This window comes from Ambystoma mexicanum, chromosome 10 (genome assembly GCF_040938575.1).
Source record: "Ambystoma mexicanum isolate Mex_15411 chromosome 10, UKY_AmexF1_1, whole genome shotgun sequence".
In the NCBI taxonomy this organism is placed as follows: domain Eukaryota; kingdom Metazoa; phylum Chordata; class Amphibia; order Caudata; family Ambystomatidae; genus Ambystoma; species Ambystoma mexicanum.
The window spans coordinates 19,101,725-19,125,992 of record NC_090932.1 but is presented as its reverse complement, the minus strand read 5'-3'; the positions used below and the strand labels follow the sequence as shown (position 1 = coordinate 19,125,992).

The 24,268-nt window shown below is 47.3% G+C and overlaps 1 protein-coding gene across 2 annotated transcripts in view; it reads right to left on the bottom strand.

Annotated features, from left to right (window-relative positions):
* LOC138491106 (probable cation-transporting ATPase 13A4) overlaps window positions 1-24,268 on the bottom strand; it is a 1,999,067-nt gene that overhangs the window by 84,808 nt on the left and 1,889,991 nt on the right. For both annotated transcript variants that reach the window (XM_069617426.1, XM_069617427.1), the window contains exons 28-29: window positions 9,336-9,424; window positions 5,087-5,167 (exon numbers count right to left, since the gene is read on the bottom strand). In XM_069617426.1, the coding sequence (XP_069473527.1) occupies window positions 5,087-5,167; window positions 9,336-9,424 (170 nt within the window). The remainder of the gene's footprint in view (window positions 1-5,086; window positions 5,168-9,335; window positions 9,425-24,268) is intronic.

Genomic DNA, 24,268 nt, shown 5'->3' with positions numbered 1-24,268 from the left:
CCATTGCCCCCTTTAAAATTAGACAAAGCAAACCTAAAGCTCATCTCAATTCTTGGTTCACCCCACACCGAAAACCTTACGAACTGAAAAAAGAAGATGCAAGGCCTCCTGGAGACTACTTCCGTCTGAGGAAAATAGCTCTAACCTCAGCAATATATCATCACAATATAAGAAAAAAATACTTCGGGCTAAACGAGAATCTTATAACAGAATCTCACAAGCCAATTCCAGTATGAAGGAACTTTTTGTAATTATGAAAGAACTAGAAACACCTATCCCAGTGCCAGATACTTGTACTAAAGACAAAACTTGGTGCTCGAATATTCAGCATGCTCTAGCCAATAAAGTGTCCACCCTTCAGGATAAAATTGCAACAAAAAAAAGCAGCATTAAGCACCCCAACATCAGCAAACAACACCCCAGCGCCCCTTCTTAACCCTTCAACTCACTTTAATTTCTTCAAAATTTCTGTTCTTGAGGCTGAAAATGTCATACTCTCACTCAAACCCTCGAATTGCCAGGGCGACCAATGCACAGCCCAAATCATTAAGGATGCGGCAACGGACTTAGCACCCTTCATTTCAAAGCTCGTCAATGCCTCTTTCACAACAGGTACCATTTCTAGCAACCTTAAAGAGTCATGGGTACTCCCACTACTTAAAAAACAGACGTTAGACCCAGCCATACCAACCAACTACCGGCCCATCACCATGGTGCCATTTCTCCTTAAAATAATAGACAAGGTTGCCTACCTTCAAATTCAGAAATACCTAGAACTTAACCACCTTTTAGGAGCTCGCCAATCAGGCTTCCGACCACAACATGGTACGGAAACAGCACTAATTGACCTCAAGGCATAAATCGACGAGTTTAGGCACAAGGGAAAATCAGCATTACTCTTACTTCTTGATCTCTCGGCTGCATTTGACCTTGTGGGCCACAAGGTCCTATGCAACCACTTGGACACAGCCATGCACTTCTCCAAGGAGGCCATATTCTGGATAGAATCATTCTTAAACAACAGAACTATGCGAGTTTTCTCACCTTAAACAGCTACAGATCCTATCCCTATCACTTGTAGAGTGCCCCAGGGATCTTGTGTCTCACGACTTTGTACAATATATTCACCAAGCCCGTTTTTGATGATCTGGACCATCTTTGTATCACCTACACTAATCATGCAGATGATACACAGGTTCTCCTACCACTTTGTGGAAATTATGACAAGGATTTGGCATTGGTGAAAAGAGTCTACCTCATTATCCGGGCATGGATGGCAAAACACGGTCTATGCCTGAATGATGACAAAACGGAACTCATCATCCTGGGCACCACTACCAACCTCAAAGAATTAGGCCAGGATTATACTTCCTTCATCATAGTTGGTAACTCTATTAAATTTGCCACAGACTCCACTCTCACATTTACCAAACAATTAAATTCCATGGCATCCGCTATATCATATACATGTAATTTTATTAGAGGCGACAAATGATTTTTATCCAAGAACAGCTGCATTATACTCAATAGAGCTCTTATCCTGTCCAAATTGGACTACTGTAACTCCCTCTACATCAGGGATAATAAGTACATAACCAGTAGAATACAAACACTCCAAAATAATGCCCTTAAAGCCGCTCTCGGCATAGCAAGAAGAGAGCATATCTGAGACCAGGAGACAATATAACTGGTTATCTACCTACGATAAAATCTGTCTCAAAACTGCTTCCATCAGTCACAAATGCCTGAATAATGCAGCACCTTCTTACCTACATTCAGAGATTCTTTAGAAAATCTTCGCTTAGGCCTACTAGAACTGCCAATGCCAACTGTCTTTCTGTCCCAAGATTCAAGCTATCCAAGGTCAGGGGCAGTAGCTTCCCTGTTAAAGCAGCTCAGTTTAGGAACTCCATGCCTCCCTCTTTACAAGCTGAGCAATCTTACATGAACTTCAGACAGAATTTCACCAACTGGCTAAAAGATAATGGGCCTCATTACGAGTCGGCCAGTCCGGAAACAACGGTGGCGGTAAATCTGCCGCCACCGTTGCTTCCGGACCGAATTATTGCGATTTCTGCAGGCAGGAGGTGTCACTCCCGCCAGGTCTGACCTGGCGGGAGTTATGCCTCCCGCCTGTAGGCGGAAATGGAAACACCGGCTCCGTCATAGACGGAACCGGTATTTCCATTGTCCCCATCCCCATGGAGTCCTGTTGGACTCCATGGGCATGGGGACTTATGGAATTCCGCCTCCAGCATTACCGGGTCACCGGGGTTGTAATGCCCCGGTGATTCTGGCAATCACAGAAGCAGAATGGTATTTCGGGTCTGGCAGCAGCCTACCGGTTTTTCCGGCACGGCTACCGCCGGACTCGCAATGAGGCCCAATGATCACTAATGCCATGTTACATACCGCCCCATACTGCCAATAGATTCCTGAATGTCGGGGATCAAGCTACCTGTTCAACTGCTCCTCCTGCATCTTCTAGCTCTTGTATAGTATGTACATTATGGTTATTTGCTGTCGTCTCCCTTTGCTGCCCTGATCTGTATATGAGTTATTGACCTGTATATAAGTTGTGTACATTAATTTTCCATATTCTGTATCCTTGATTTGTAAATATACCATGTGTAACCTAAGCTGTAAGACATCTTGTACCTTCTGCGCCCTGATACCTCAGGGCCTGGCGCGCAATATAAATAATAAACAAACAAACAGTATTATATTTTATAGTGCATAATCCTGTCATGACTCCTCTACACCCTTGCCCAACTGTGCAGTCTCTCACTGTAATCACCCTTTACCCCACTGTAACAAGACCACTGATCATGCTCACATATCCGAGAACTAAGTATAATAAATAAATTAACTCTTATTTCTGAATTTCTGTCATTTGCATGACTAAACAACACCTCTGAAGGCTTAGAGCAAACAAAGTATTCAAACAGATAAAAGAAGAAAACAATATGTCATGCACTGGTGAGATTACGTAACGTGGAACACCAACAGAGTTTAATTGTACTTAGACTAAGCATCATTGTTTGAGGTTTGCCAATTTCTCTGCTCTCTTTCTACAGCCACACCCTCTGCAGAAGTTGATCATTCTGGGAGGTCACCGCTCTGACTCTACAAATCCACAGTCTGCAACATCTAGTTTAATGATGTATTCCTCCATCATTCCTGACTGCCTATCTGCCATCCAGTCCTGGTGTACTTCCAATGATCTCCGCCTCAACGCCAGCAAGACTGAGATCCTTCCTATTGGGACTCCTGCTCCCTCTTTCTTCCCCTCAATCTGGCCATCTTCTATGGGGTTACCCACTCCTCTTTCATCTGAAGACTGAAACCTTGGAGTTATCTTCGACTCTCCTCTCTTTCCTTCCCCTCTCCCTCACATTCAGGACCTTGCCAAGGCGCCCCACTTTCAACTCCACCTCATCAAAGGAATTCTTCCTTTCCTCACTTTTCCCCACAAGCTCAATGTCTCTAGAACTCTGGTTCTCTCTAGGCTAGACTATTGCAAGAGCCTTTTTCTCAATCTACCTCTTCTTCTTTATGAGCTCTCCAGCTAATCCTGAATAGGGCTGCAAGACTTATGCTTCTCAAGCTCTTCGTTCCTCCGCCTCCAACTCCCCCTGGGTCAGTCGTTTCTCCAAGCAACGAGTTGGCGGTAGATCTCTCTTCGGGTAGGGCCGCCCTCTGGACCAGCCTCCTTGCATCACTGAAACTTGAGGAGAACCATCTCCAGTTCCGGAAGCACCTCAAAGCCATTCTCTTTGCTTCTACCTTTTCTCCTCCTCCCCCCTGCTGAACCCCTCGCTGAAACTGCACTGGTTACCTGGCCACCCACTGATCTCAGGCCCAGGTCCACTCCACCACCAGTCGCGCAACTGCACTGACTTCCTGGCAACCCCCGCACTCTGGACTGTCGCTGTATCCCTTCAGTCCCTCTACCAGCACTTGACACCAGATGTCTGCACTTACCCTTGCACTTGCCCCCAGCTGGCCATACTTACTATGTTATTAGTCTATTATCCTGGGTACTGCACTCTCCCCTCCCCCTCTCCCATGCACTCCCCCCCCTTCCCCTTCCCATGCACTTGCGTGATCTGAATGCCTAGTAGGATTGCTGTTTGTCTTCCCTTTGTTCTCCCCTCCCTTGCCTCGTCGCGCCTTGAAACACTTGTGTATAGGCGCGTTATAAATGCCATATCATATCAAATGCCATATCATATCCTTGACCTCAAGCCGAGAGAATGCATCTCTCCAGCAATAAAAGCCCCCCACTGGCTCGAAAATTGCTGGGAGGATCAGATTTAAAATCCCTCTGCATCATATATAAGGCTGTTTGGGTCCGGGGACCACGCTGCTATCTACAACTTGCCCTCACTAAATACTCTTCCTCCAGATCTTTACGTTCCACCGGCACCAATTCTGTGTGTCAAGCGTTTTGCTAAACAGTGAGCTGGTGGCCGATCTCTTTCCTCAGCAGGCTCCTTCCTATGAAAAAGCCTCCCCCTTCCTCTTTGTCTTGAGCTGGATCCCCTCAAATTCTGGAACCTCCTTTAGACTTTCCTCTTCACCTCCTCCTTCCCTTCCTCCTCCCTCTTCTGCTAAACCCTACTGTTGCTGAGATTGGTGACCAGGGCCCTTAAGTGTCCTCTTGGGGCCTGGCCTCCCACCCCAATCGCCTTCAGCCTCCGCCCGCTCTCAGCACTTTCCTTGGCACCCTCTGGCCTATGCCACCACATGCCTGCACTTACCTATTTTTTGGCAGCTGACCACTTACCTAGGCACTTACAGCTGCTCGCCCCCTAGCATTCAGCTCTTGGTACACTTACCAGTTACCCTCCACTCCCTCATCCCTTCTCTCCCTCTCTTTCTCTGCACTTGCACATTCTGAATGCTCCCAAGGCCTAGTAAATCCACCTCTATCTATCATTGTTATTTGATTTTCATTCCCATGTTCCCTCCCTGTTGCCCTGTGGGTGCTTTGAAACACAATTTACTTGATGTATAAGCACCTTATAAATGCACAATAAATAAACAATAAATAAATGTACCCCAACATCTGCTGGAGACTTACCTCCAATCCGTATGAAACAATGAAGAGGACGAGCAGAGTGATGAAGAGGGCTACCCTCCAACTAATGGGAACACATACGAGCTGTCGGAGAGAGAAGAAAACAACCTTAGAGCAGCATCGAATATTAACCAGCAGAAACTATTGTTTATACGGCTACAGAGGAAAACCTTTCAGTGAGATTTAATGGAATTAAGTGTGGAAAGGTTGAACTCTTATCGCTGCACGCCCAACCTGCTTCTCCAGTCCTTACTACAATAGATCAGGTGAATCCCACATCATGGGCTGGCTTTTAAAGAAAATACCCGGTCACCTGGCTGGGGTGATGGAACACCCACCCCTGTTAGCTTCAAATAAAGGACACCACCTTCTTGCAATGTGTAGAGGAGGAGCCAAGTACATCTACCGGAAGTCCCACCCCCATGTTGCCCAGATGTTGGGAACCAGAAATTGCGACATGCGCAATACCATTGAGGGTACCTATACCACAAAAAGACCTTGAAACAAGGTATCCATTGAGAAAACCCTATATGATGTATAAGCAAAGAAATGACGGTCTGCTGAAGGAAGTTCTGGAAGAAGTGTGAAGCTGAATGAAAGTCAAGACTGGTGACGTCACATGAAGCAGAAATGACGCACCCAGAAGAGATGCTGATGAAGAAGGTGAATAGACTGTATAGAATCTGTTGGCAAAGTAAAGAATTGAGCAACATTTTGGGAGCAAAATGAAGATTGCACGTGCAGAGTAGCACTGAAGAAAAAACAAAGTCGTTTTTATAATTGTACAGATGCAGTAAAGGAAGTAGATCAAGTAATCATAAGGCTGCTATACGTAGTAAATAGACTGCAGCCAGTGCCGCTGATAAGTGTGTATACAATCTGGATGTTCCACGACGCATTCTAGCAATTGGACCCCATGAATAGCAGGGCTAAAAGTGTGGCGCAGTTGAATAAAACAGCTGACGGCGAAGGAAGATTCGAGAAGGCTTGCCTGGCCCAGTGTGAAGAGTCGGGCAGCCAAGAGCCTGGCTATCTACTTGAGGAGATACAATGAACATGAGACTCAAGACGTGCTTCTGTTTGAGGTGTAATGGAAAAGCACCAGAAGTGCCAGGTTTTATTCATTTAATAGTATTAAATACAACGAAGGAGCTCAAAATGTGGTTCCTGTCACATGGTCAAGTTGAAAATAGACTTTGGGGTGAGCTACACCGAGACCAGAAGATAAGGTCATGCTCTTACTCCCTTTTATTCCCAGAGACGAGAGGCTACTGCAAGGCCAACTTCAAAGACCAATTGACTGGCAGACAGTGGGAGTAATGATGGATGTTGGGCTAATGGGTGGGGACGCATGACCAAGCCATCCCACATGCACCTGGGGTAACCAGCTTGCGTGCTGTAGCGAGTGGAATATACCAGAAGGGTACAAACGTGCCAAACAATTGTAAAGGGCCACCTAGCGAGGAGCCCTTTAGTTTGAGAAGGCAATTGAACGCTGTGTATTAGTATGAAACGCAAGATGAATTGCACTAGGGGAGGGCAGAGTTGTCCATCTGACCTTAGAGATCCAAGCACGATCCCATACCCCATAGAACGTACACTTAGATGTTCCCCTTGAACCAACCACAATCTCCTGTAGTTTTTCTTATTTTGCCACGTAGCATGATGTCAGTAGTGACACATTTTTAGTAGAAAGCTGTGTTTAAGTGAAATGTTTGGGATATTCTGTGCAACGTTGTTTGTTTTTCCGCTGTGCTCCCTGTTTTAGACAAATGAAAATAGAACAGTTGTGTTTTACCAACTTGAGTCGGTCTGATTATTGATGTATGAGTAAGATCTGCATCCCCATCCATCTCAGAGACTATTACCTCGCCTTAAAGGTCCTTTGCATTCAAATGCTTTTAATGTTGCTGACCTGACATGTTCCAAATCCTGGCTGGGCTGGGTTCTGCCGTTTTTAGTAGGCTAAGGGCATCATTACGGGTTTGGCAGTTGCCATGGCTGCCATCAAAACTGTGTCCGGGTCCCCTGAATGGGGAATTACCGGGCCATTCCGAGTTCGGAGGGCCCGGTCCTTCCCCATTCCCATTGAGCCCCCATAGGGCCCCATAGGGCTCAATGGGAATGGGAGGGGGAGCTAACAACGGGCCGATTACGACCGGCCCGTTGTTAGCTCCGTGGTCCCCTCACGGGACCCGGTAATGATGCCTGGTTTTACCAGGCGTCCTTACCGAGTCCCGCGAGAGGACCTCGCAATCCTCGTAATCGTGCGGAATGGTGTTAGCGGAACCCGTTAACCCATTCCGCACGGGTCGTAATGAGGCCCTAAATTTCTTTACTCTTGGACCACCACTCATTCCATTGCTCAAGAAGGGCTTTTCTGGGTTTGGTTTCCCAGAATCAGGCAAATCTATCTACAAAGCCAACAGCATGCTCTACAAGGAACCTGGGGTTAAGAGGGGTCACTGGCAGGGGCGGTTAGAGGCTATAGTAGTTCAGATTCCCATACTAGAAGAGTTGTATTTACCTAGGATTAGCAGGTCCTAAGGGAAGTCTAGGTATTTACTGGCGAGCAGGGCATTGAGCTTCTTCCTGACCTGCAGGTGTGTTGTGGCACTCCTGATTGTGAACGGGACGGTGTTCCAGTAGGCAGGGGCATAGTAAGAGAAGGTCTGTTTCCTGGTTTTCTCTTTGCATGCCAGTTTAGTCTCACACCTTGCAATGGCCTGGCTCCTTGAGGTGCTTGTCCCACTTACGCCGTCATGCTTACTTACGGATAGGTAGGTTGGGTTCAGACAGTAGTCTTATCCTCCTCCTCCTCCTCTTCCTCTTCCTCTTCCTCCTCCTCCTCATCCCATCTTTACTGCGTGGAACTCTGATATACAATAGCTTTCTCAGAGTCAAACAAACCGCCATCAGTACTCTGAGAATGTTGTGTATTATTACAGATCCTATCAAAAGCGAAATTAGTAGGGACCTCTATTTTCTCATGGAGGAGGAAGTCTCACCCAAAAGGAACTTTCGGAAGCATCCAAAAATTCTTGTCAGGGGTGCGAGATGAGATTAGCCATCTTCTTAGAGAAGTGGGAAAAGCTTGCCTTCCCTCAGCTGAAACGCCAAAGGTAATGAGGAGACTGCAGGATTTAAGGACAGAAGAGGCACTTTACAGCTAGCACGCGCCCGCTCTATGCACTTCCTCCTTCAGAGAAGAGGGAGAAGGTCAGAGACAGGGCAGGTGCACTTCCTCAAAATTATGCAAGGAGGAAGAAACCTTGGGATGGTAGGATGGATCAGAACACAGAATCAACTGGACTATAAGAAAGGGTTTCCTATGCAAGGGGTGAGGGGCATTACCTTTGCCAGATTGCAAAGTCGGTGGTCGACGCCTGTCGATTGCAAGCTAGATATCCTGCCGGCATAGCCACCTATTTTTACCCACACTCCTGCTTGGAGGTAAACTTTTTCAAATATTCTCTGAAATTGTAAAGTGCTTTGCAACTGTACAGAAGAGAAGGGCAAGCACATGCGTCAATAAAGGGAAAAACATCTGTAATGGCGACAGTGGAAGGGGAGAGAACGTGGCCACTGCTGTATGACCACCCCCTCATCTCCTTCCAATATAAGGTTGCGAAGCTTCCAGAAATGTCCTTTCACCAGGTGCAGTAGTGGCCTGAGCCACTGCTTTAGATTATCCATTCCCGCCATCAATATGAGATTAACAGAAGGTTTTAGAAATGCAGCCCGAGGTACTTCAGGAATACCGCTACCATTACCACTGGGAGGCGGTGATGCTGCAATTCACCAGAATCCTGGGAGACAGCAATGAGACCCCCTGTGGTAGCTCTGCATCAAAGAGAGGGAGTTTCGTTTCTGCGCCCCCTCGAACTCTGCGCTTCTGGCCTGCCCTCTTCGGACATGGACATTTAGGCAGCTTGTTACACTCCCTTCAGGACTGAGGTAGCCAATCCTTATCCCCCTTAATGAATGAGTGACTGATACATCAATCACATTACAATCTGCAACACTCACTGCTGAGGTGAACCACAAAGACCAACACACAGCTTGTGTAGATTGTGATTTAAAGTCTCAGCGTGATTGTGTATACCTAGGGGCCTTCACTAGGACACTGGGAAGCCTCCAGCACCCACACACTGGCCTTCGTGCTTCTCTTCATAGAACCTGCATGGACATTAAAAAAAAGCATACAGGTTGTTGCAAGCACTGCAGTTTTTAGGTTTGAAGCAACTTGTACCTCCATGTGAATGTAGACTCCTGCGAAGTCAGCAAAAATGAGGAAAATGCAAACTGTGACCAGTCCAATCAACAGGAGGGAAAATAGATCTAAAATGAGAAAAATAAGCCAGTTAATCACTTCGTTAGTAGAGCACTCCTAAACAGCACATGTTCATACAAAGTCACAAAGTCGATCAAATGAACGATTTCTCTGAATATGACTTTTATGTGCATCGTCTGTACGTTCAACCCTCTTTGCTTGTCGGTAAAAAACATGTTTAGTTTTACGGAATGTTCTGCCTTTTTTGCACCTTTGTGTGTCACTAAAAGTGGGAGCGCTGTGTACGTTCAAAATATAGATACATTTGAGGATTTCAAAATGGAATCTGTCCGATTTGGTTGAATCGATTTGCGGATTCTTTTTTGCACACAACAGTTCTCCTTGGGACCTCGACGCGTGCCAAAAACCGAAACAGAAAATGTGTAGATATTTGTAGGTAAAGAATTCTTTTTGTATATCTGGAAAATCGCATTCTATCACAATTGATAAAACTGGGATTTTTCCAAGTGTTTTCAAACAATGAAAACATTAATGAAATCTCACCAAATTTGCCACACACATTCTATTATGTCATAACTTAAGGTTGGCCAAATGTGATGGACTGCATTGGAGGGGCATATATTTTGCATTTTTGCATAAAGTGTTGCGTGACTTTTACCACAGTGTTGCTAATGCAACAGGATGGAACGGATCTGCGTGATTTTTCCTTCGTGGAAAAGTCTGTGACGGAATAGTTTGCATGAGAAATGTTCGAACCACAAAAGGTTCGCACATTTCCCATGCAAACACGCATCTACAAACCCACACCCCCACCCACACCCACAACACACCCATGACACACCCCCACCCCCAACATACCCCTACCCTACTTACCTTTCCTTCACGCTGTGACCCTGCAGCGCCAGTTCCCTTTCACTTCTTTGATCGGGAACCGCGCTGCAGGGTCTTTTTCTTTCTTTCTTTTTTTTGGGAGCTGCAGGGGTGTCGCACGCAATCCCCGCTCACTATAACGCAGTATAGTGAGCGGGGTGTTGCGGGGGCACCCCGCACCCCCTGTTTTTTTTAAACATTTTTTTTTTTTCCGGGTGTGCTGCGGGGGTGTCCACCGCAACACCCCGCTCACTATACCACACAGTATAGTGAGCGGGGTGTAACCCCTGTGTAGAGTCCCTCGTGGACCACCTCACACTTTGGGTCTTTTTGCCAGAACTCTTTTCTAAAATGGCATTCGTGTCCGTCTCTGTAACTCTGACCAGGGTCAAGCCCTTTGTTCCACTTTTTGGCAGGCTTCTCCACAGAAGCCCTCCAAATGGTGCCACTCTGTCTGGGTTCCACAGGATGTGTGTGGAGGGGAATTGAGCCATCTGCAACGACGACACCACCGGTGAAGCCTCGCTGCAACTACCTCACCACTTTCCCGACGACAAGAGAAGATCTTCTGCTGGACGAGTCTTCTTCCTCTGAGCTGGTGGAACCAACCAGTTCACCCCTTTCGCCTTCCAAAGACGTCTCTTGGTCGAATCGCCCGTGCCAAGCACTCCGGCGGCCGGATAGCCAAGCTTCACCACTTTGACCGCGAATAAAAGGAACGCACCTTTTACCGACAAAACTCCGCGGCTGGTTTCATACCTGGGCAGTGCAATTACTCCACGTTTCCTCCTCGACGAGATCCTCTCTTCCCCTGGTCGAAAACAACAAACTGCAACCACTGCCAGGAACAACTGCCACCGCTGGAGCTCCCTCTCTCTTTAAAGTACTGCGTCCTGCCTGGCCTCCCTTTCTTCGGTTTGCCCAAGGTAACCCTTAAATCCTTGGCTTTCCAACTGGGTTGGCACCACACCGTCTAACTTTACCTTCTTGAATCACCCCAACCTCTTTTGAACATTCTGTAAAGACTTTTGGTGCATTTTAAACCATGTGATCCTGGGCACATTTCGCTTTGCTCCATTTAAAGTGGGCCTGACCTATGAACTTTGGCTCTACCGGGTATACTGCCTTTTTTCCCCTGCTGAGAACTCCTAAGTTTTGGGACCTGTTTTATTTCTATGCTCTGCCTTTTTCTCTCCCTTTAACTGAACTATTGGAGTGCCATCAGGTTACGCACTCACATCTGTTTAACAAATCGTGGTGTTTTAACTCTGACTTTTTTTAATAGTTATCAAGGGAGGCGTGGATACTTTACCCGACTGTTTTAACTTGCTTTTTGATTTAGAGTGCTAGTATATTGCCTAAAGTGTGTTTTAAATAAATAATTATATACTTTTTATACAAAGCTCTGGTCAGTGTTTGTTTGCTCTACTGTGTTTTTAGCCCTATTGTGCATACTCTATATACTGCCCTACTCTTCTTGAGAGAAGTCTGACTGCTCAGCCACAGCTACCAGGTAAATCTGGGTGGTGCAGACTGCTACCAATTGGGTTTACTGCTTACTCCTGTAGTCTTAATCTTTTTGCAGTGTTCCGTAAGGGAACTGCACAGGATTCTGCCTAACAACAGGTGCGGCTACAAGTACCCGCACGAAGTGCAATGCCCTGCCATGGGACAGACATGCTCTGCCTGTGGAGGGGAAAACTACTACAAAGCAGTTTGTTTCATCTTTCACAGCAAAATGAAGGGAGCTGGTAGAAGCGGGCGACCAACACCAGAACAGGAGCTAGGACAGTCGAGCCAATTCTGAGCACCACACCAAACCCTTGACCCTGCACGTCGCAGACACCGAGATGAGCATCCAGACAGAAGATCAGACAGAAGTGAATGGAGAGACAGCAAGACACCAGCTTCCAGACAAAGGAGGAGACACTGAAGGTACGTCAGATACCTCATGGAACAATCACAATCTGACATTGCATCAAGCGCATCGTCGGAGGACAACACCCGAAGAAACGAGAGCCACAAGGAGGAGCCACGGAAAAAGGGGTACCTGTACACATTAGGAAATACCACTGCAAAGGAACACAGCCCAATGCTGATGATCCAAGTCAATAGAACAGCAGCAGAATTTCTAATCGACACAGGGGCCACTGTTAATGTGATTAGCGAGGAGGTATACAATCGCACACCCAATGCGTCCCGCCTGCAGCCAGCCCGAGTGCTCATATTCCTGTACAGCTCCACAATACCTCTGGCCTGCAAAGGATTCTTCACAGCGTCATGCCAATACAAAGACCACGCAAAAGATATACCCATGCACGTCCTGGAAGCCGCCACAGACAGCGGCTGCATCCTCAGCTATAAAGCGGCCATTGAAATGGGACTAGTACACATCCTATACCGACTCATGATGCACAAACATCTAGACCCCACCACGAACATCGAACAAGTCTTCAAGGTCTGGGAAAATTGAAGAACCGACAAATAGAGCTGCACATCGACACCAGTATCCCACCAGTGGCACAGCACTACAAAGGAATCCCAATCAACATACAAAAACAGATAGAAAATGAACTGATTAAGTTATTGGAAGCAGACATTATAGAACAAGCATAAGGTCCCACGCCTTGGGTTTCCCCCATAGTGCCCATGCCCAAGAGAGATTCATCTGACATGGCATGAGAAGACCTAATGAAGCCATCATGAGGGAACGTCACCAGGCCCCACGCATCACTGACATTGTGCACCTGTTGAACGGGGCAACTGTCTTCACAAAGCTGGACCTTAACAAAGTCTATCACCAGTTGGAACTCAGCAGAAGGTCCAGATACATAACAACCTTTGTCACCCTCCTCAGCCTGTACAGGTACCAACGACTGAGCATCAGAGTTTCGTCAGCTGTAGACATTTTTCAATCGGAAATCCACAACATAATAAAACACATGCCAAATTGTCTAAATTACAGTGATGACATTCTAGTATTCGGACAGACACAGGAACAGCACAATGACATGCTCATGAGAGTATGCATGGCCCTAGAGGAAGCTCAGCTCACACTGAACAAAGAAAAATGTGAATTCCGCAAGAGAACCCTCGGTTTCTTTGGACACACTTTCTCCGAAAAGTGAATGACGCCAGACCCGGAGAAAGTCAGTGCACTGACAAACGCAGAGGCCAAAATTCTACCACAGACTTTGCATCCAACAGTGAGCCCCTGCGGGCACTCACCAAACTCAATCCCGAATTCATCAGGTCCACCAAGTGCCAAGAAGCATTCCTGCTCATCAAGGACCGCATTGCAGATGCCAAAAACATGTCCTACTTTGACCCCAGGAAAACAACAGAACTAGTCGTGGACGCGTGTCCAGTAGGCCTAGGGGCCATTCTGACTCAACTAGACGACAGAGAAGGACACAGCAAACATAGTGTCGTAAGCAAGCCAGAGTCTGTCAAAGACCGAGCAGGTCTACTCACAAGCCGAAAAGGAAGGCCTTGCCATAGTTTGGGCCTGCAAACATTTTCACCTCTTCCTCTACGGCAAACCATTCACGGTCGTCACGGACCACCAGGCTCTGATTTTCATATATGGCAACCCCCAAGCCAAAATGCCACCCAGGATAGCGAGGTGGGCACTACCCCTCAAAGACTACCAGTTCAAAATAGTTCACAGACCAGGGAAAGAACAAAACCCTGCGGATTACCTCTCGCGAACCCACGGAATGAATACAAGGCTGAGTTTTTAATAGCTGACCAGTATATCCGATACGTCGTTCACCTCAACACTCCCCAGGACCTCGACACAGATCAAATTGCTCGGGAATCCAATGCTGACCAGGGTCTACAAATCATCTTAAGATGCCTGAGACGGGTCGATGGAAGCAAGCAAAACACCTCAAAGAAACAGTAGCTGAAGACGTAAAGCAAGACATCACATACTTCCTATCCGTCAAAGATGAACTTGCAAAATCAGATGAAGGACTGCTACTCAAAGGCACAAAACTTGTGATACCACGCACACTGCAACAAGGTCCTCGAGCTGGCTCACGAAGGACACCAGGGCATAGTGTCCACGAAAAGAATGTTGAGACAAAAGTTGTGGTTCCCTCATCTCGACTCGCTGGTAGGGGAACTGCTCAAGAACTGCCCCACCTGAGCAGTCATAAACCCATACACCGGGCCGGAGCCATTATGCATGACCACTCTTCCGGAAAGAGCATGGGAAGAGATAGCAGTGAACTACTTTGGACCACTGGAAGAAGGGGAACACATACTGGTGGCAGTTGACAAGTACTCGCGGTGCCCAGACCTGCAAATAGTGCCATCCACATCAGCATATCGCACCATTCCAGCTCTCGACAGAATGTTTGCCACATATGGCGTCCCAGAAATTGTGAAGAAGGAAATTGGGCCACCCTTCACGGGGCAGGACTTCAAAACCTTTGCAGAATACATGGGCTTTCGACATCGCAAAGTAACACCTCTGTGGCCCCTAGCCAATGGGACTGTCGAAAAGGTTCATGAGCAACATCAAGCACACCACCCAAATAGCACGGCTCACTGGAGAACCGGTGGAAAAACTACTGTATCAATTGATGCGAGACTACAGGAACACCCCACACAGCACCATAGGGAAAGCACCCTCAGAAGTGATGTTCGGCAGAACTGTCAGGACAAGACTTCCACACATAACGGCACAGGAAGACAGATACAAAGATGACCCAGAAATGCAAAGGAAAGTCTCCCTCATGAAAGATGACATACAAAGGGTTGCCGACGCAAGAAGCAGAGCCACAGAAGATGATCTGGCACCAGGCGACATGGTCGTTGTCAAACAACCCCAATGTCGCAAGAACATGGCAGCTTTCAATGAGGAACCCCTCACAGTTGTCAAGACGCAGGGTTCAATGGTCACTGCTGAAAACGACTGCAAATCCACAACAAGAAACTCGTCCCACTTTAGAATAATGCCCGGGATCATAATTTCAGCAGAGAACCCCTCACAGGAATCCAGCCAAGTGTGGGACGCACCCTATGAAGGAGACAAAGAAGACACTGACAATGAAATGCCCCTATGAGCAGCTCGAGAACCAGCCGTCAAGACAGACCTGCAACCCCAGAGAGTTCGGAAGAAACCCCACCGACTCATAAAAGAAATGCCCTGAAGACAGGACTTTATGTTTAGTACCGGGGGCGTGTGGTGTTGTCCAAAAAGACCCAACAGTTAATTTAATATTAAATAAATAAACCGGCGGTATCTTTAACATTGCACTAAAAAGTGGTGCGTTTAAAATCAATGGGAAAATCCCATAGAGAATATTCCGGTGGAATATTTCGCGTGGTAACCACTGCCACCAGCCAGAAACTCGACAAGGGGGGACTAGACAGTGCCCCCTCGAAAACAGACCCAGGGGCAATATAATTAACCCCTTCCAGTACTTCCACAATATGATGGTTTGTACTGGTTCTGTTCACAATTTAGGACTAGTAAAGTCAATGGTGACTTTACATGCCCTGGGAGACAGTAGTCAGTCCCAGGGTATGGAGTCTGTGTTTGGGGGTCACTATGACACCCCTATGTTACTGCACTGAGAGTGCTGTGTAACACATATACAAAAAATAGATGATACCCTATGGAGTAAAAAAAAACCTTAGCCCATAAACACATACAAAGTCAAAGACATACCTCAAATCATGCCTAAGAGTGGGAGGAAAAGAGTCTCACTCTAAGCAGGAGAAAAAAACAAACCCCAAAAATCCAGCAAAGCTGCTGGGGGACTCACTAGGTTTGGGAAATTAGCCATATAAGAGAATTCTCCCTAACACCTGTAGCAGAATGGGTTGCCGTTGTTTCTTGAGGCGCCCTCTGGTTTGTTGAGTGTTTCATGTTTCCCGTGTGTGATCTTGATGTCATCGAGACCTTCCACTTGTGCCGCCAGCGCAGCGTCCGAACGTGCCAAGCATAGTATTTCTTCCAGGTTTCGTGACGTCTGCAGTAGCCGTCTCCCGAAGTCTGTGCTTTCACACCCTACTATGATCTGTGATCGAAGGACTTCTTCGTTTGAGTATTTGATGAAGTCACAATGCTTCATTTTTAACCTGAGTCTCATTACGAATGTGTCCATGGTCTCACCTTTGTTTTGTTTGGTGGTGTGGAAGATATGCCTTTCAAAGTCCAAATTTGTGTGTAGCGTTAAATAGTCAGTGAGGTTGGTTTTCAGGTTAGTGCAGGTTTCTATGCGCTTTCTGGGATCTCATTTAGTATGTCTCTCCCATTTGAGCCCACTGCATGGTTAAGTAGGCTGTGTTTCTGTTCCTCATCAATGGGTCCGATGGCCTTGAGGCATACCTCGAAGTCCCTTAGCCACCTCTTCCACCATGATCCTAGGGTGCTGGTGTCATTGAGGTCGAAGTTTGAGGGCAGTTGTGACAGTAGGCTGTCAGACATTTTTTGAGGGAGTGTTCTTGCAGGCGTTTACTGGCACAGTCAGTGAATCTTCCCTTGATATGCTCCCTTGGGACATGTGGAGTGAATGCCCTTCACGGGCTGAGGATCCTTCCTGTGTGGTGAGAATGACTTGAATTTATCCTTATTCAGCCCTGCCCCTTGTGTTGATTTGCTGTGCCTTGTAGTCCTGTGCTGTTTTTCTTTTGGAAAATGTTTAGGGTTCAGGTGGTGGCGGATGTGCGTGGGCCTGTGCTGCTGGCGGGCAGTAGTTTTCCCGCCTTCTCGTTTGGCCTTCAGTATGTGGGCCTGTGCATCCGGTGGGTGGGAGCTTTCCTGCCTTATTTTGGGCCTGCTGCAGCCTCCGCTGCTGTCTACGGACGGGAGGCGACTCCTCCGACCGCCCGGAGGCACAGAAAACTTGCCGTCCCTGGGGGGAGCATTCTGTTGACTCCACCCGCCTGTCGGGTTTGCTGGCTCGGTGGGTGGACAGATTCCCGCCTTGATGCCTGGCCTTCCGTGGCCTCTGGGGTTCCCCGTGGGCGGGAGATGACTTCCCACCGCCCTGCCATGGGGAAACCTGGGAGCGCATTCGCTCACTTACCGCTAGCGGTGCTGAACTTCTTGCAGGGCCGTCTGCCTGCGGCTTGTTCTCCCACGTGACACTTCGGTGGGGCCTGCGACACCGTCACGAGTGTGGCCTCTCCAGCTGGCACAGCGGGCAGCGTGTGGATTCACATACACGCCTCGTTGCCAGTGTAGAGTCCCTCGTGGACCACCTCACACTCTGGGTGATACCCGCACTCTCACAAGAAGGGGTGGAAATCAGAGCTGGGGTGCAACACATCTTTATTGATATGCATCAATACTGGAAGTGGTCTTCCCCGTTCCCTTGGCTTCTCCCCCTCCCGCCTCCCAGTGGTCCCCCCCACGTGACATGAGGGTGTGACGACACCACACCCCAGTTATTATTTTTTTTTTATACTTACCTACAATGCTACCACCAAAGGTTCGAACTTTTGGTATTCAACCCTTTGTTGGTCGCATTTTTGGGACTTTTTTCGGTCCGATCGTACAATTCCGATAGAACCACAAACACTAGAGCCAGAGAGCGCCCAACTCTTTAGTGATTACTAATTTGTATTTCCGAGAGGAAGAGAACTGTTATCGATGCTTATCACGGTGGTACCAATTGATGAACCTTCTTAAAACCTTACAAAAAAACAAACATAGCCAACATTTGTTTTTCCAGTTGCTCTGTGGAGAGGAAAGCATTTCCTATGCAATTTCACCCACCCACCAATTTTTTCTTGCGCCTTCAGCCAAGACTTCTGGACAGATTTTTGCCCAAACTGTGTGAGAATCTCGTGAAAATAAATCTGGCTTTCTTAAAATAAACAAAGAACCCAAAAGTGGCCAAAATCCCACCAGGGTTGCCCCTGCAGAGGGCGCTTCGTTTCGCAAAGACATAGTACATGAACATGTTCACTGCAACCTTCCAAGTGTGCTCAGAACCAACATTAGTGGTCTTTCACCCAGTTTTCAGACAATTTCAAGACCATGAGAAAGTGCTCCAAATATTAGGGGAACATGTCTGTTTGCCTTCTCTGAAGGACACTGAGATAATCGCACTTTTCCTTTTATCTGAGTCTTTCTACAAAGGTCACACAGAAGGTATTACCTTCAACAGGCGGTCATTTTAAACAGTGGTCAATTGTCACTTTAGAGAAAACAAATATACAGTAATGAAAAACTTGCTCAAATCCTGAATTCAGAAGAGGGCGATTTGTTTATGCAACAAAATCTATTCAGTCATTAATAACCAAAAATCCCCAAAAATTAAACACTAAATGTTACATTTAAAATATTAATTACAATTTCTTGATTCATAAATCTACGAAAAGAATACAACATACTTAACATTAATTACTAAAGCATTGCAGAAATTAGCAGTGCCTCTGTCTATATCCCATGCATGTATATTGCTGACAGTGACGGATCGCTAGGTTTGTCTGATTCTTTAGGATAGGAGAAGGATGTCCCAGTGATAGAGTTTGACTAAGATCACACAATACTCGGAGGATATAGTCGAGCCGTGTGATCCATGCGTATCCACGTTTCACTGCTAAGCTACCATGCTTCTTTTAGATTGGGAAAATAATGAAACCGTGCAAACTTTACACACTGTAGTGACTACTCTGCTCCTACATCCCCTTTCCTCCCTACCTATGCGGTGCCCCCGCATGAGGACGGGACCTTTTTGATCAGCAGAAAACGCCTTAATTTAAGAATGTAGCTGGTGCGCATGCGCTAAGCATTTATAATGTAGCTGGTGTGCATGCGTTGAGCATTTATAATGTAGCTGGTGTGCATGCGTTGAGCATTTATAATGTAGCTGGTGTGCATGCGTTGAGCATTTATGATTTAGCTGGTGTGCATGCGCTGAGCATATATAATGTAGCTGGTGTGCATGCGCTGAGCATTTATAATATAGCTGGTGTGCATGCGTTGAGCATTTATAATGTAGCTGGTGTGCATGCGCTGAGCATATATAATTTAGCTGGTGTGCATGCGTTGAGCATTTATAATTTAGCTGGTGTGCATGCGCTGAGCATTTATAATGTAGCTGGTGTGCATGCGCTGAGCATTTATAATGTAGCTGGTGTGCATGCGCTGAGCATATATAATGTAGCTGGTGTGCATGCGCTGAGCATATATAATGTAGCTGGTGTGCATGCGCTGAGCATATATAATGTAGCTGGTGTGCATGCGCTGAGCATTTATAATGTAGCTGGTGTGCATGCGCTGAGCATTTATAATGTAGCTGGTGTGCATGCGCTGAGCATTTATAATGTAGCTGGTGTGGATGCGCTGAGCATTTATAATTTAGCTGGTGTGCATGCGCTGAGCATTTATAATGTAGCTGGTGTGCATGCGCTGAGCATTTATAATGTAGCTGGTGTGCATGCGCTGAGCATTTATAATGTAGCTGGTGTGCATGCACCGAGCATTTATAATGTAGCTGGTGTGCATGCCTTGAGCATTTATAATTTAGCTGGTGTGCATGCGCTGAGCATTTATAATGTAGCTGGTGTGCATGCGCTGAGCATATATAATGTAGCTGGTGTGCATGCGCTGAGCATTTATAATTTAGCTGGTGTGCATGCGCTGAGCATTTATAATGTAGCTGGTGTGCATGCGTTGAGCATTTATAATTTAGCTGGTGTGCATGCGCTGAGCATATATAATGTAGCTGGTGTGCATGCGCTGAGCATTTATTATGTAGCTGGTGTGCATGCGCTGAGCATTTATAATGTAGCAGGTGTGCATGCGTTGAGCGTAGCTCGACTCCCTCAGAATCCGTCTCCCTACTTAATCCGCCTCTCCTCTGCAACTGCCTCGGTTGTGACTATTAACTAGTCAAGTGGGGATGGAGAGATGGGGAATTTGGCAAAGGGGTAACAGACTAAAAGTATAGTAGCAACTATGGTAATTTGCCTTTTGAGAACAGGGTTGGAAAAGCAAAGGGACAACTCCTCCAAGACATAACACGCTACAAGAGCAACAATCAATCGTGACCCAAATATTGCTCAATGTACCATGAAAGAGAACACATGGCCTAGTGATGTCTTTAGAGGGCTTACCTGCTTGTCTCCAGAACGATGGCAAAACCTAATCCGTTTATTGCAATACTGAGTTTCTAATAGACCATCTCCTTGCCTACTAAAGGACTCAAAGACCATCCAAGAACTCCTCCAAGACCATCATTAATGTCTACTTAAATGGCACATTCTTGGTCCAGGGTCCTGAGCCCAAATTCCTCCTTTTTTTTCGATAGGCGCTTCCCACGACTTATCTTTCTCCCTTCTCCTGCTACACCTCTAACACTTCTCGGGCACCTCTGCCTCCTCTTTCCACTGTCGCCTCTGTGGAACCTTCCTCCTCCGGCTCACTGGCCCTTATGCCACCAATGACTACTGCCTCTGCCCAATCTCAGGCACCTCAACCGCTTCTGCTGGGTGTCCCGCACTCTTTTTTAAAAAAAAACTTTATTTAATCAACTTGGCAACCCATTGAGGAAAAAAAAAAAAAGAACAAGACACAGAACTGATCAGAAAAAGTACATCATGGCATCAGCCTGCGACTTATACAAAGCAGATTTCACAATACATTGCAACATTATCACATAGAACATTTAGTGCGGGTAAAGGGGGAAGGGTTATGCCCAGGGTTTGAGAGGGGGTAAGTCCCACAGAGAGCTACTGCGGAGAGTGGGAGAGAGGAGATGTTCCAGAGTCCAAACTGGAGGACAAGGCAGACATGTATTCGCGTAATCGTCGCCAGATGTCCCTAGGTCTGGAGTGTGGGTGTTGTGTAGCTCCCCAGGCCTCCTCGGTATCATGTGCCCAGGTGACTGCACGGAGCCACTGGGCATGCGTGGGCGCACTGGGTCGAAGCCAGCACAGCAGTATACAGCGCACTGCCAGCAACATACATAGACCAGCTAACTTCCTAGCGTCGCGCTTCAGACTGGGGAGCTCATGAAATAGGCAGCGCATAGGGGAAGGATCTATGGTGCAGTCTAGTAGGTCTGACATAGAAGAGCATATGTCCTGCCAGTATTGTGTCAGATGTGAGCAGTGCCAGATCATATGAAGGTAAGTAGCTTGGTCGATTCCACATCTGGGGCAGTGAGGCGAGAACTCTTGGAACATGCGGTGTAATTTAGCTGGTGTGTGGTGATACCTGTGCAGTACCTTGAACTGTACCAATTTAAACCTGGAATTGTAAGACACTTCCTGGGTACGTGAACACATCCGAGCCCAGCGCTCATCAGTCATCTCGACTCCTAGGTCTTCCTCCCATTTGAGTTTTAGTTTAACAAAAGAGGGGGCAGCTCTGGTCTGTAGCAAGTTATAAAGTCTAGGGTCATCCGGAGGGATTGCAGGAAACTCAGGATATTTGGCTTTGAGAACCCTTCGAAGCCAGGAGTACTGCAGCCACGCTGATGGTTTACGCTTAAGGGGTGGAGGAAGGTCTGCCCACTCTAGGAAGTTGTCCCGTCCAAATACATCTCGGAGTGTCAGGAAGCCTGCTTCCGACCATCGGGAGACCATAGATTGAGGGATATATGGGACATCAGGAAAAAAATTCCAGAGTGGGAGGTCACCATGGAACGGATTAGGTGTTGCGACCATTACACAAATTTTGGTGAGTGCAAGTGATGTGCTAATCACAGGGTCCGGTGAGTCAGGATCAGGCAAGACGGGCTTGAGAATAAGGGAACCAATAGTTTGTTCGCTGACCTTTAGCTTTTCCAGTCGGACATGAGGAGGGGGGTCCTCTGTACTGAACCAGTAGGAGGCGAATTGGGATTGAGCAACTACCCAGTATCTGAGAAAGTCGGGGGCGCCGAACCCACCCAATGCTTTGGGAGTGGTGAGTGTAGTCAGTTTGAGCCGGACTACACCGGAGTGCCAAAGAAAGGTATTAGTAATACCGCGTAGCCTCTTGAAGAATCCGTCGCCTGGCCATAATGGAATGTTCGCAAATCGGTATAGGAGTTGGGGCAGCACAACCATTTTAAGTATTCCGATTCTACCAGCTAAGGAAATGGGGAGTCTAGCCCAACTTGCAGTTTTGGTCATCAGGTTGGCTAAGTAATTCTGATAGTTGTCCGCACGCAACTTCTCAACATGCCGGGAGACCGCCACTCCTAGATAGGTAAAGGTGGAATGGGACCAAGTGAACCCCCGAAGGTCGGTGGGTGGTTGTGTGATTTCTGTGAGTGGCAATAAGGTCGATTTAGAGTAGTTTAATTTGAGGCCAGACATCTGACCAAATCGGGTCACGTCGTGTAGGATTGGAGCTAGGTTGGCTTCTGGGGAGCGGATGTAAAGCAAAGCATCATCGGCGTACAAGGAAACAATATCTGCCTGTCCCGTTGTGCGTAAGCCCCTGTGAGAATGTGACTGCTGCATCATGTCTGCGAAGGGTTCTGCGATTGCTATTGCAAAAATTAGAGGGGAAAAGGGACACCCCTGTCGCGTCCCCCTTGTTATCTGGAAAAGGGTGGAACATCTATCCTTTGTACGGACCCTAGCCACTGGGTTGGTATAGAGGAGTCTGACCCAGGATTGAAAGTTGGGACCAAATCTACAATTTACCATGACTCGCCACAGATGCTTCCAAGACACCGAGTCAAAAGCTTTCTGCATGTCCAAGGTGGCTGCAACCGCCTGTGTGTTTGAGTTAATCCTACTGATCACATTGAAGAGCTGCCGAAGGTTTAGGCCTGGGACAAAACCTGCCTGGTCGGGGTGGATGATGTGAGGCATGAGTGGAGCTAGGCGGTTAGCCATTAGCTTAGCAAATATTTTAACATCACAGTTTATTAGAAAGAGGGGGCGATATGAGCCACATTGAGTAGGACGTTTACCAGGTTTGAGGAGAACTGTTATCATGGCCTCACGGAGGGAGGGAGGGAGTGTACCTACTTGGCAGGCCTCTTCCCATAATGCTAGTAATTGTGGAGCCAAAATAGATTTATAACGCTTGTTAAAGTCCGCAGCGAGTGCCTCAATGGCATCGGTCAGCGCTTCAACGGTGAAGGGTCTATCTAGGGAAGCGAAGGCATCGGTAGATAGGGCCGTGAGAGGGAGTTCCTCCAGATAGGCGTCGATTTCTGAGATATGGGGCTCATCGGCTTTCAAGTACAGGGTCGTACAAAATGCAAGAACTCTGTGTTTATGTCCTGAGATAAAGTAGCCAGCGTATCGTCGGCCCTTTCAATAGCCGGGATGTCAGGGGCGCCAAACTCGTGACGAATTAGCCTGGCCAGCACGCGGCCTGGCCGCTCGCCCTCCCTGTATCGTCTAACTGCCCGGGGACTATCAAGGAATTTAACTTCGCGCTCCGCGAGGCCGCGGAATCTGTCCAGCTCCGACCCAGTATTGCCAGTAGCGTGGGGGATAGTGATCTTGAGCATATTGGGTTTCTAGGATAGCCAGGGATGATTCGCTGTCAGCGATATCTTCACCAATATGTTTGAGGATGCCACAACCTTTCGATATGGCGATACCCCTGACGTATGCTTTGAATGACTCCCAGAGGGTGGCTCGTGAGGGTACTGAATCTGTGTTGACCTCAACGAACTTCTCAATGGAGGACTCGCGTTCAGAGGCGAAGGTATGGTCCAATAGGGCATAGGGCCTCATTTTCCATTGTCTCGTTTTTCCAGGGTCATGCCCCCAGGTTAGAGAGATGATCACCGGGTAGTGATCGGACAGCGTTCTGGGGAGGATTGCCAGGAGGGACAGGCACCTAATTAGTATGTCAGACACAAGCCATCTATCTATTCTAGAATGTGAATCATGGACTGAAGAGTAATAGGTGTATGTGCGGGAGTCCGGGTACATTAAACGCCAAGCATCGACCACCGCCAGACGGGGTAAAGTTGTAAGGATCGTGTAAGCTGCTCTTGTGAGCTGGCGTGGTCTGGAGCCCGACCTATCTAATCGTGTTGAATCCACCCCATATGATCGGGATCTGGGGATAACTTTCAAGGATCGAGGCTAGG